This window comes from Hemiscyllium ocellatum, chromosome 31 (assembly GCF_020745735.1).
Source record: "Hemiscyllium ocellatum isolate sHemOce1 chromosome 31, sHemOce1.pat.X.cur, whole genome shotgun sequence".
Taxonomy (NCBI): domain Eukaryota; kingdom Metazoa; phylum Chordata; class Chondrichthyes; order Orectolobiformes; family Hemiscylliidae; genus Hemiscyllium; species Hemiscyllium ocellatum.
In genome coordinates this window covers 43695325-43708084 of record NC_083431.1, presented here as the reverse complement: position 1 = coordinate 43708084, position 12760 = coordinate 43695325, and the positions used below count along the sequence as shown (strand labels likewise).

Sequence of the window (12760 nt, the reverse complement as noted above, 5' to 3'; positions counted from 1 at the left end):
ATGAAGGGCTTATGCCCAAAACATCGATTCTCCTGCTCCTCAGATGCTTTCTGACCTGCTGTACTTTCCCAGCACAACACTCTCGACTCTAATCTCCAGCATCTGCAGACCTCACTTTTTCCTAGTTTGGAAAGTTGAGGGGCCCTATTCTCTCTCTAGTTACCCTTTTGTCCTTAACGTATTTGTGAAAACCCTTTGCATTCTCGTTAACCCTATTTGTCAAAGCTATCTCATGTCCCCTCTCTGCCCTCCTGATTTCCCTCTTAAGTACACTCCTATTGCCGTGATACTCTTGTAAGGATTCTCTCAATCTCTGCTGTCTATACCTGACACATGCTTCCTCCTTTTTCTTAACCAAACCCTCAATTTCTCTAGTCATCCAGCATTGCCTATACCTATCAGGCTTTCCTTTCACCCTGACAGGAATATATTTTCTCTGGATTCTTGTTAGCTCATTTCTGAAGGCTTCTCTTTTTCCAGCTGTCCCTTTACCTGCAAACAGCTGCCCCCAATCAGCTTTTGAAAGTTCTTGCCTAATACCATCAAAATTAGCCTTTCTCCAATTTAGAACTTCAACTGTTAGATCGAGTCCATCCTTTTCCATCACGATTTTAAAACTAAGAGAATTATGTCACTGGCCCCAAAGTGCTCCCCTACTGACACCTCAGTCACCTGCCCTGCCTTATTTCCCAAGAGTAGGTCAAGTTTTGCACCTTCTCTAGTATGTACATCCACAGACTGAATCAGAAAATTGTCTTGCACACACTTAACAAATTCCACTCCATCTAAACTCTTAACACTATGGCAGTCCCAGTCGATGTTTGGAAAGTTAAAATCCCCTACCATAACCACCCTATTAATCTTATAGATAACTGAAATCGGCTTATAAATTTGTTTTTCAATTTCCCTCTGACTATTGGGGGGGGTCTATAATACAATGCCGATAAGGTGATCATCCCTTTCTTATTTCTCAGTTCCACGCAAATAACTTCCCTGGATGTATTTCCAGGAATATCCTCCCTAAGTACAGTAGTAGTGCTATCCCACATCAAAAACGCCACTGTCCCTCCTCTCTTGCCTCCCTTTTCTATCCTTTCTATGTCAGAGACAAATGGAACTCTGTATAGTTAAAGATAGATGCACTTTGTACAGGAAGGTAAATGTGTACATTCTGCTCGGTTTGAATGTAAAGTTCAGGGCGGGGCAGCTGTAAATTGGTCTCTGAGCTCCACCGTATCAGACAACCAGGAAATAGCTTCGTTTTTCAATTCCAATCCAGCTTTCATGTGCCAGGAAGAGTCCTTCTGATGTGAACATCTTTCAACTATGGCTCATTCAAGGAGGAAATGAGACTCCCAGTCAAAGGAAATGTCAAGCATTAATAATGTATTGCAGGCAGCTTAAAGACCAAAGGGACATTTGATCCTCTCATCTGAGAATGAGAGAAACAGACAAAGTCTGAGCCACGAGACCTCACCTCCTGTCGTACAGCCATGCCAGCTTATGGCACTGTCTCAGCTGCTGCTCACAGTGAAGGGTGGTGGCTGTAATCCTCCAAGTGTAGTGAGTCTCAGGGTCTGTCTGCTTAGTGTGGTAGAGGGAAGCCACCTCCTGTTTAATTCGAAGAGTTTCTTGTATTGAACAACGAATCGTTCATTGCATGTCAGCAACTCGTTACTTTGACAGGAAAGACATTGTTAGAGAAACTTTGACACGACTTGATGTTACATCGCACTCATTTTAGAACTTAAGCTGTTCTCCCCACGATCCATATAACATCATGCAGATGGGCTGTGCTAATGGCATGCCTCAGTATTAACCCTTTCATGTACAGCAGCTATCAGAGTCATCCTGGGTTAACTGAACCAAGATGTGAGCAGGAAATATGAATGACATTTTGTGAAGTACTTTCAGTACACAGACTATTCATACAGCTGGTGATTAGAAAAAAAGATTTCTTGAGAGGGGAAAGATTTAAAAGGGACCCAAGGAGTAACCTTTTAATGTGTGGGTGGTGCATGTATGGAATTAGCTGCCAGAGGAAGTGGTGGAGGCTGGTACAATTACAACATTTAAAAGGAACCTGGACAGGTAGATGAATTGGAAAGGTTTAGAGGGATATGGGCTAATTGCTGGCTGATGGGACTAGATTTACTAGGGTATCTGTTCAGCATGGATGAGTTGGACCGAAGGGTCTGTTTTTGTGCTGTACATCTCTTTGACTCTATGCTGCTCATGTGTGCACACTTTTACTCTTCTGTACTTACTTGATTGGTGTAATGTATCTGTCACAATCATCTTGAATCCATACAGATTTCCTGACAATGTTTCCTCCATCATATAGATTCCTATGCCCCACTTTATAATAGTAACTACAACAGTACCCCTGCAGGGAAGATGTAATTAAAAAGTGACACGATTACAAAGGGAGTTTCCTTTGATACAGGAGTTAAAAACTTGAAATCTAAAGCAAGAACAAATTGTACAAATTCAAAATGAAAACGGAATTAAATCTATATGCCCTGGTCCAGCTCACTCCTTTACTCAATTCTTGTCTTGACCCCTCGTGTGCACCTCCACAGGAGAATAACAACACGTTCTGAAGATTTCCTATTTGTCAAGCCCATTTCCTGTTGTCACAATTCAATGATGCTTTGTGGTATTGGCAATAAACTCATAGAAATGTACAGCACAGAAACAGACCCTTTGGTCCAACTCATCCACGCTGACCAGCTATCCTAAATTAATCTAGTTCCATTTGCCAGCATTTAGCCCATCTCTCTCTAAACCCTTCCTATTCATATACCCATCCTGATGCCTTTTTAGGATGTGATGATATTGCCTAGCTCTGTCACTTCTAAAAGGTCATGACGTGACACTTTCAGTCGAGACCTCCGCTCGTTGGTGGCACTGTTGTGGGAGTCACCGATGCCAACTCACCATTATGGCTTGTTACAACAAAGACATTTCCTCTCATTCACAATAAGCACAGCCACAAAAGATTCAACCACATCTCAACAATGTAATTCTTAGTAATTACTTCACCCATCCCATAAGATACAATAGCTAAAACGCTTTTTTAAAAAAAGAAGTCCACACTACAGCACATTTACTAACCGCTCGACTGTTCTGCAAGATGTGGGGAGGCCATTCATAAACCATTCCAGTAGGCTATTCTCATTGGACCTACCTTTAGGCTTTGCTGCATGCAATAACTGTGGAGAACACTTTGCACACTGCACTCTTCCAGGTAATCTCAAATGGAGATGCATTGCAACATATTGATAATTGGATTTTTTTTAAAAAGTTTTCTGTTCAGCACTTATACAGCAATATATCTTTTGTAAAGAACCATAAAGAGTTAGATAAACCACTAACAAGATTTCTAAACCAACTGTTAATGATTTTGATTAATAATTACCAATGATTTATCCTTTCAACGTTGATCTATGAGAGGGTAGGTTTGGTATTTCTGCTGCAGTGACAATTTAATATCTTCTGCTCCTGTAGGCTCTCAATTATCTGTCCTCAGGGTTACAATTTACATTTTTTCTTTACAATAAGTTAAATATATTTGTTTTCTGCAACGTTAAGAACTTCCCTATTGATGGGTGTTCACAATTTTCTTGTGAACGATCTTGTGAGACCATACTCTCTGGTAGTTGACTTTTCTCAGACAGTACGCTACACTGGACGTGAATGAAACAGTGATCTGAAGAAATACTGCTTTGCCACAAAGGTTGGGTCAGCGACACAAGGTATATAGCAGGAGCCCTCACCCAAGATTCAATCTGAAGCAAATCTCCTTTAGATTTCCATCCAGCTTGATTGATAGCTCTCTCTCACCTCAAAGTTGGTGGTGGAGGATTGTCACATATTCCAGATCATTGATCACACCAGAGAAACATTTCTGCCATAATTTCAGCAGGAGATCATTGGAAACCCCGTTTAAATGTATAATCAAAGTAACCGCTGATTTTCCACACAAATTTAATGGAAGCGTACATGCCAAGTGCCAATCAAGACTGGCATTTCAGTGCAGTGTTGGAGGAATGCTGCCCTGTCAAGCTGAATTGACTCAGAGCTTGGAGATTCCCATGGTAGGTGCTAAAGACCATGTTGCTCTCCCGGTACCTCAGGCCACATTAATCCTTGCTGAGAATTTTCAAGAGAGAGATGACAATTGCTGATATTAATCTGCTGCTTGTGCAACCATGCTGTGTACAAACTGGGTGCAGTATTCAATGACATAACCATAGCAGCAGTTACTGTCCATCCAGTAGAGTGGCTCACTGGATTATGAAATGGTGCGTTACATCCTGAGGATACAAACAGTGAAATATCAAAGCACGCTCTTCCTTTCTTGACTTACTGAGGTCATCTTTAAATTTAGCCAATGAACTGGTCCATTTCCTTAGCAGCAGGAGGGGGAGTTTTTGTTTCAAATCCTGTCTCGCGTGGCAGACTCCACATCACCCACGGTCTAGCTGAGGACGGGCACAGGCAAATAGCCAGGGAAAAGTGGAGCCCTGGTTGAGGCATACTCAGATATACCGGGGTGGAAAGGTGGGCAGGGGCTCTGCAACTCCTGAGAATGACAGAGACCAGCTACTGGACCTAAAGCTTGTCTGGAAGGATCAGAATTTTGCCTGGCACTGTACTTATCTAATCAACTATTGGGACAGAGTTAGTGTTGTGTCATACTTCAAAAAGACAAAGTCATTTCTATTCATTAACTGTAAAGTATGAGGCTTCAGACTGCAAGCACCCCACAAAGTACAGCCACTGCATTGAAAATATAAAGGCTGTTGAAATAATTGTGACATACGTGAACCATTTCTGTGTAAATTAATCAAATATTGATAAGGCAGCATGCCTCAAAACTCCACTAAATGGCACAATCTTCCTCCTTAACATTTTACAAAGCTCTGAATTTCTTCCTTCAGTGTTGGCAGGTTTTCAATTAATATCCCATAACCACAGGAGACTACTGGTCAAACAGAACTGGCTTTGCCTCAAAGCCTTTTAAATGCTAGCTGTAAGACTGGAACATGTGAATGGGGCTGGTGTGCAGGTCGAGATGACAGCACTGGTAATAAAAACAGACAAAAAAAATGGCTCAGAGGATGTTAGGTTTGTGTTCCCAGTTTCGAAAAAATACTGTATCCACGCACACAACCATTCACCTGATAATTTTGGAATATTTTGCTTCTCTTTAAAGCACTCTCGGACTGCACCAGTTCTACCATCTTGTCAAACACCCAGTTTAGAATTGGCACAAGATGTAAATCAGACTCATATCAATGCCACCTAGCAGACAAAGTTCAAGTTTCTGCACTTACTCGGGATGACCCACGGCACAATGTCTTTGCCGGCATTCAAAGCCTATCACAACCTGCCAGTCATATCACTGCACTCCCCACACTGGTCCCCGTCATACCCCCAGTTAGGTTTGGCAGCATGCAGCAACAAAGGCAAAATCAGGGCGGAAACTGGTGATTCAGAAATGTCAGGAGCAGAGGGACAAAAATCAGTGGTAAAAGGTGAGGTGGGCACTAAGAATTCATCTCTTAGACCCAGGAATTAAATTCAACTCAGACTAATGGGCTCTTCAGTCTCAACTTAGAATCACAGAATCCCTACCGTGCAGAAGAGGCCGTTTGGCCTATCGAGTCTGCACCAGCCCACCACCGTATCCCTGTAACCTCGCATTTTACTGTGGCTAACCCATCTAGCCTGCACATACCTGGGCACTGTGGGCAACTCAGCATGGCCAATCCCACCTAATCTTTGGAGTGTGGGAGGAAACCAGAGCACCCGATGGAACCACGCACAGACATAGGGGGAGAATGGGTGGAGTTTGCAAAGTCGACTGAGGGTGGAATCGAACCAGGGTCCCTCAGGAGACAGCAGTGCTAACCACTGAGCCATCGTGCTGCCTACTTCTCAACCAAAACAAATTTCTTTCAATTGGACATAAAGCAGGTGGTTCCTTAAGCTTTGGCCATCCACTATACCAGGAAATCATATGCAAATTGCCCATCTATGTCGTTTATTTCAATTCCAGCGAGGCCGAGGAGGGGCTGGGGAAATGGTAGGAAAAGCAATCACTGGGGACAGTCACATTGCTGGGAGTGTATGGTAGACCCTAAACTGACAGGGAGCAATAAAGGACCAGATATGGAAACAACTCAATGAGGTGTGTAAAACCAATAAAATAGTTTGATTAATGTTTTCAACTTCCCCCAACATTATTTGGAATGGTGATAGTGTGAAAGGGTTTAAGAGGGAGCTGAATTTTTAAAACTTATCCAGGAGAGCTTTTTAATATCAAAACGTGGAAGGTTTAACAAGGTTCGGTGCACAGCTGGAGCTAGGGGGCAGTCAGAGAGCATTTTAGTGGATTTGGATCGAGGAAGCCAGATTTTATTATAATAAGGCAGGATCTGGCCAAACTAGACAGGGAGAAACTACTTTTGTGTAAATCTATGGCAGAACAATGGGGAGGTCATTCAAAATGTGAGAGTATAGAGCCAGCACATTCCCTTTAGGATGAAACATATGAGCCCAGAGAACCCTGGACATTGAGGAATATTCAGGGCTGGATAAGAAGGTTTTTAATAGGTACAAACAGGAGCAAATCAACAGAAGCCTCAGTGGAGTATAGAAAGCGCAGGGAAACTTAAGAATGCAGTTAGAACAAAGGGCGGGGGGGGCTATGCAAAACGCTTGCTGGCAAAATTAGGGAGAATTCCATAAAGGAGATAATTCTTTCATTTAAGCTTTGGCCATTCCATAAGTATATCAAGGGAAAGATAACCAGGGAATGAAAAGAGCCTATTAGGGATCAAGAGGGCAATCTGTGTGTGGAGCTAGAGGATGTTAGTTCAGGACATTAATACCTCCTGTGTATCTTCACTCACGAGAAGACGACTATCAATACACAATTCAGGGAGAGGCTCTGGGAGGCTCTTGAGCAGATTGACACAAGGAGTAAGGAGGTTTTGGCAGGCTTAAACGTGAACAAAGCTGGATGATTCATATCCCAGGCTGCCGTGGGAGGAAATCCCAGGGACTCTGACCACAGGGGTGGTGAAAGAGGACCGGAGGACAGCTAATGTGGTTCCGCTTTTCAAGGGTAATAGGGATAAACCAGGGACTTACAGATCACAGAAACACTGTTGGAGAAAATTTCTGAAAAAAAGAGAATTAATCTCCACTCAGAGGCAAGGTTTGATCACAGGTAGTCAGCATGGCTTTGTCAGAGGGAGGTCACGTTTAACAAATTTGACTGAATTTACCAAGGAGGTGACCGGGTGTGTGGATGAGATTAGTGGAGTTGATATGTTTATATGGATTTCAGCAAAGCCTTTAACAAGGTCCCATGTGGGAGAGTGATAAAGAAGGTAAAAGCACAAAGGGTCTCAGGTAACTTGTCAAGTTGGATCCAAAATTGGCTTCATGTCAAGAGACAGAGATTGTAGTAGAAGGCTGTTTGAGTGACTGGAGGTCAGTGTTCAATGGCATACCCCAGGGATCAGTGCTGGGTCTCTTATTGTTAACAACATATGCGAACACTATAGAAGAAATCGTTGAGAGGGGAATAAGTAAATTTGTGGATGACAGTGTCTGGCTGGGTGGTTGACCATGAGGAGAGATGTGTTAGATTGCAGGAGGATGTAAACAGGTTGGTGAGATGGGCAGATCAGTGGCAGATGGAGTTTAACCTTGCTAAGTGGAAGGTGATGTACTTTGGAAAAAGTAATAAGGGAGTATTCAATGAATGGCAGGTCACTAGGAAGATTATCCACCGATCCCTGAAGGCAGCAAAACAGATTAATAGGGTCATTAAGAAGGCATAGGAGTCTATGACCTGCCTTTATCAGTCATGGTATAGATTGTAAAAGCAGGGCGGTAATGTTGGAACTGGACAAAAAAATACTGGAGTATTGTGTACGGTTCTGGTCACTGCATTATAGGAAGGATGTGACTGCACTGGAGCGAGTACAGAGAAGATTCACCAGGATGTTGCCTGGGGTGAAGCAGTTTAGTTATGAAAAGAGACTGGATAAGCTTGGGTTGTTTTCTTTGAAGCAGAAAAGGCTGAGATGGGACCCGACAGAGATGTATAAGATTATGAGGGACATGGACAGGATGAATAGAAAACAGCGGTTCCCCTGTGTTGAAAGGTCAATAACAAGGGGGCATACCTGAAAGGCAGGAGGTTTAAAGGGAATGAAAGGATTTTTTTTCTGCATTCAGGAGAATGATGGAAATGTGGAACACGCTGCCTGGGAAGGTTGTTGAGGTAGAAACCCTCACAAGTATGAGGACTGATGGGCCAAGTGCTGGCACTGATGTGATTAATGTACATTTACAGGGCAGAATCAATAGGCCATATGGCCTCTTCTGTATTGTATGGTTAGATATGGTGGAATTAGCTACACGCTGACACTAACTGTGCTCTAGCTGTTTTGGGTAGAGTGTGGGGGTGGAATCCAGGGGAACAACAGAAACTTTGCAGATCTCCTGATACTGGCCAATCTGCACATGACAATCCCCCAGGGCTTTAACTGTTGTTTTCTTTAAACCAAGCGCTGCTGGTGTGAATATAAAAGGCTTTTACCAGTATCATCAGCGCAGTCTCGAGCAGGAGTGAGCTTATTCGAGTCCATCATAATAGAGGCTCCAGTGGGTGAAAGGCAGTGGTTCAGATTTGCTGTCGGCCTCATAGTCAAAAGGTCCTGGTTTAAATCCAATGGAATCCTGGAGCCTGGGAGGTCATAAAGAAATTGTGGTGGTGACCGTCCGTTGCTTGCGTCCTGATTGGATACTTTAGCCACCGGACTCTCCCGATTAAAATCACAAGTACTTTTCCCAGGCTGGATTTCCCGATCCCGGTCCACATGGGTCCTCACCTCCTGGAGATTCTCATCGATTGACCTGGAGCAAACAGAGGGGAAGATGAGAAGTTCACTGAGCTCCCATGACAAGGCAGCTTTAAACTCTAAAACACATGAGACACGTACATGCACTGGGACTCAGACTGGAGCTCTCATATATTGAGATTGAGGAACCACAGATAAGGGGCATATCTTACACTGGGGAATCTCTGGATTTGAGGAGGCCAGTGTACAATTCGGAAGAACTCAAAAGTACTTCTACTAATATCGCAACTCTCCGGCTCATAATTTCACCGTCAAAAGACAGGAGTGTGTAAAGCTTCAGATCTACAAGTATTTGCATCTCAGATTAACTTTGGCTTCAGTAGGAGCTCCTCTCACATCTGGGTCAGAAAGATGTGAGATAGAGACTTGAACTCTATCTCACCGCCCAATCATTGGGCGGCACGGTGGCACAGTGGTTAGCACTGCTGCCTCACAGCGCCAGGGACCTGGGTTCAATTCCCGACTCAGGTGACTGACTGTGTGGAGTTTGCACGTTCTCCCCGTGTCTGCGTGGGTTTCCTCTGGGTGCTCCGGTTTCCTCCCACAGTCCAAAGATGTGCGGGTCAGGTGTATTGGCCATGCTAAATTGCCCATAGTGTTAGTTAAGGGGTAAATGTAGGGGTATGGGTGGATTGCGCTTCGGCGGGTCGGTGTGGACTTGTTGGGCCGAAGGGCCTGTTTCCACACTGTAAGTAATCTAATCTAATCTAAGCAACTCAATCTCCAGACTGACAAATTAACCGCCGCAATGAGAGTGTGTGGCACTGTCAGACTACTTTGATGGGCCAAAGGGTTTGATGGGCCATCGTGCCAAGGGGTTGTCCCACAAAAATTACGTCTTGCCTCTACCCGAGGAAGAGCAGATAGTTTCTCTGCCAGTGTCCTTGCCAATATTTTTGTCTGCAACCAACACCTAACGCAGATTTTGGATCATTGTTACATTGCTAAATGTCTGTCGCATTTCCTACGTTACAAATAATGTGTAACTTGTCAAACACTTCATTAACTCCAGAGTGGGATGCCAAAGGAATGCAAGTTGGTGTTCCTTCACTACATTCTCACTGTCCTTTGTTTGCTGCCAAGTGCTGTTCAAATGGGTAATGGTGTGGAACACAGTCCTGCCTCACTCAGCCTGTCAGTGTGCGAGTGAGTCCGTCTTCTTGCTCTCTCTCATCTAACACCACATTTCACAGGCAAATACCTTTTCAGAATAAAACGAATTCGGTTACTCCGTTCCAGAATCCTCTTCAGAGTGTGGGCTTCATACTCAGATGGCCGCTTGAAGCTGACCCCATCAGGTAGCCCATGAACCACGACGGAAGGTGGATCCTTCAAGATTTTCTCATAAGGCACAGGGACAATTGAAGACTTTTCCAGGGCCTCACCTGAAATCCAAGTGCGTTTGATCATTAATGATGAAGGAAGTCCAAACCAACACGCGATAGGTCCGAATTCCCAACACTGTCTCACATTACTTCATCTCACCATGATGTTGTCACATAGCACTCATTTCAACAATTGTGCAGGAAATAGTAAAATGATTTTTTTCAAAATATGACTCACAGCCAAATATTTATAAGCAACTCTAGATGAGCAAGTTTTTCCTGATTAAATAATGAGAATTTTTAACCTATAAGCAGTAGACCTTGTGGCCTTACAATGAATCACATTCAGCAGTGGGTCCAGAACAGTAGGCTGACAGAACCAGAGAGCTCCAGTGGAAAAATACTGCCCAGGAGAGCCAGAGAGCTCCAGTGCAACAGTGCCCCTGGCACAGCCAGACAGCTCCAGTGGATCAGTGCTGTCGGCAGAGCCATAGAGCGCCACTGGAACAGTGCCCCCGGCAGAGCCAGAGAGTGCCACTGGAACAGTGCCCCCAGCAGAGCCAGATAACGCCAGAGAAACAGTGCCCCTGCAGAGCCATAGAGCGCCAGTGGAACAGTGCCCCCGGCAGAGTCAGAGAGCGCCACTGGAACAGCACCCCCAGCAGAGCCAGATAACGCCAGAGAAACAGTGCCCCTGCAGAGCCAGGCAGCTGCAGTAAAACAGTACACCTAGCAGAACCAGACAGCCCCAGTGGAAAGTGCCCCAGGCAGAGCCACAGAGCTCCACTGGCACAGTGCCTCTGACACAGCCAGAGAGCTCCACTGGAACAGTATCCCCCAGCAGAGCCAGAGAGCTCCAGTAAAACAGTACCCCTGGCAGAACCAGAGAACACCAGTGCAGAGCCAGATTGCGCCAGTAGAATAGTGCCCCGGCAAAGCCAGAGAGCGCCCAATTAAAAAGTGCCCTGATATTTCTGGAACAAGTTTGTGCTGTCTACACTGCTCTGTGTACACCTAAACCCCTATCAAAACCTGACCCAGCAGCTCTCCCAGTGTGCACTATACACAATCTCTCAAACTCCACACACTCACTGTAAAGAACAGCGAACACTTCTTCCACCATTTTGCGAAGGACAAAAACGTCAGTCATGGGATCCAGCGAGTCCCTTTGGACACTCCGTCCATTGTCAGTCACCATTTTCAACATCTCCATCTCCCGGAGATGTGCGTTCCAGTTGGCTGCTGAAGGGAGAAAGAGAGATGGAGGTTAAGTGCAGAGATCAATGCTAGGTGACAATGTAAAATTCACCATGTAATTCCCAGTGCAGGAACAAGGTCCGAACTTTAACCGTCTGCTATATTAATTGGAAGCTCTAACTCTCTCATTCTAAACAGGGCCAGTGCATCTACTGAAATAAGGGAAGTAGGAATTTGAGGTCAGTCTTCGAAGCCTGTTGCTAAAATGGTAGTGTTAACCATACTGTGTGTTTAAACTTGTTTAAGCCACATATTGGAGGAAGACCCAGAGTCAACTCCCCCAGACCAGCCCAAGAATTCAGAACAAATGCTCATACTGAAAGAAGAGGCAGTTGACTGGCACCCTGACCTCTGTTTACATTGGTCCTGAGCCAGAAAGCTAACTGGAGCATTTGGCATTAGACGCAGCAGCCCACACCTGACCACACACTGCACAGCCCTGAGAGCAACTTTAAAATTCCCTTTGCAAACTAAAAACAGAAATTACTGGAGAAGCTCAGCATCTGTGGAGTGTTAACAGTTCTGAGGAAGAGTCGCTTGAGCAGAAATGTCAACTCTGACTTCTCTCCACAGGTGCTGACCGATCTGCTGAGCTTTTCCAGCAATTTGTTCTATGTTTCTGATTTACAGTATCAGCAGTTCTTCTGGTTTTTAAGTTAATACTCCCGAGCTGTGCACCTCCTCATTATGAGCAGGATTGTCTCCTGCCCTTGAACAAAATATTAATTTGGCTCCCTCTGTCTCAGCTGATGTGGCAGATGGGGAAAGTAGTCACAGACCGTGACTTAATTCTTTATCATTCAAATTATTTGCCCTTTGCACCCGCCTGGATCTAGGAATGGAATCTCATGACTGTTCTGGGCTCAGGATTTGGAAATGATTCCAACCTCACCCCAAAGGATTCAGTAACAATTCAGAGCTTGAGCATTTTTCTGGGACCTTTTATGAACTACCTAAGGGGCAACTTTTTCACACGTGTATGGAATGAGCTTCCAGAGGAAATTATGGAGGCTAGTACAATTGCAAAATTTAAAAGGCATTTGGATGGGTATATGAATAGGAAGGGTTTGGAGGGATATGGGCCAGGTGCTGGTCGATGGGGCTAGATTGCGTTGGGATACCTGGTGGGTGTGGATAAGTTGGACCAAAGGGTCGGTTTCCGTGCTGTACATCTCTATGACTCTATGTAACATTAGCTGGGACGTCCAATGAAATCCTCTTGTAAAGTAA

The 12760-nt window shown here is 44.5% G+C and overlaps 1 protein-coding gene across 9 annotated transcripts in view; it reads right to left on the bottom strand.

The window, feature by feature from the left end:
- gtf2ird1 (GTF2I repeat domain containing 1) overlaps positions 1-12760 on the bottom strand; it is a 215490-nt gene that overhangs the window by 139542 nt on the left and 63188 nt on the right. For all 9 annotated transcript variants that reach the window (XM_060847791.1, XM_060847794.1, XM_060847796.1 and 6 more), the window contains 3 exons: positions 11366-11515; positions 10150-10333; positions 8627-8943 (listed from right to left, as the gene is read on the bottom strand). In XM_060847791.1, the coding sequence (XP_060703774.1) occupies positions 8627-8943; positions 10150-10333; positions 11366-11515 (651 nt within the window). The remainder of the gene's footprint in view (positions 1-8626; positions 8944-10149; positions 10334-11365; positions 11516-12760) is intronic.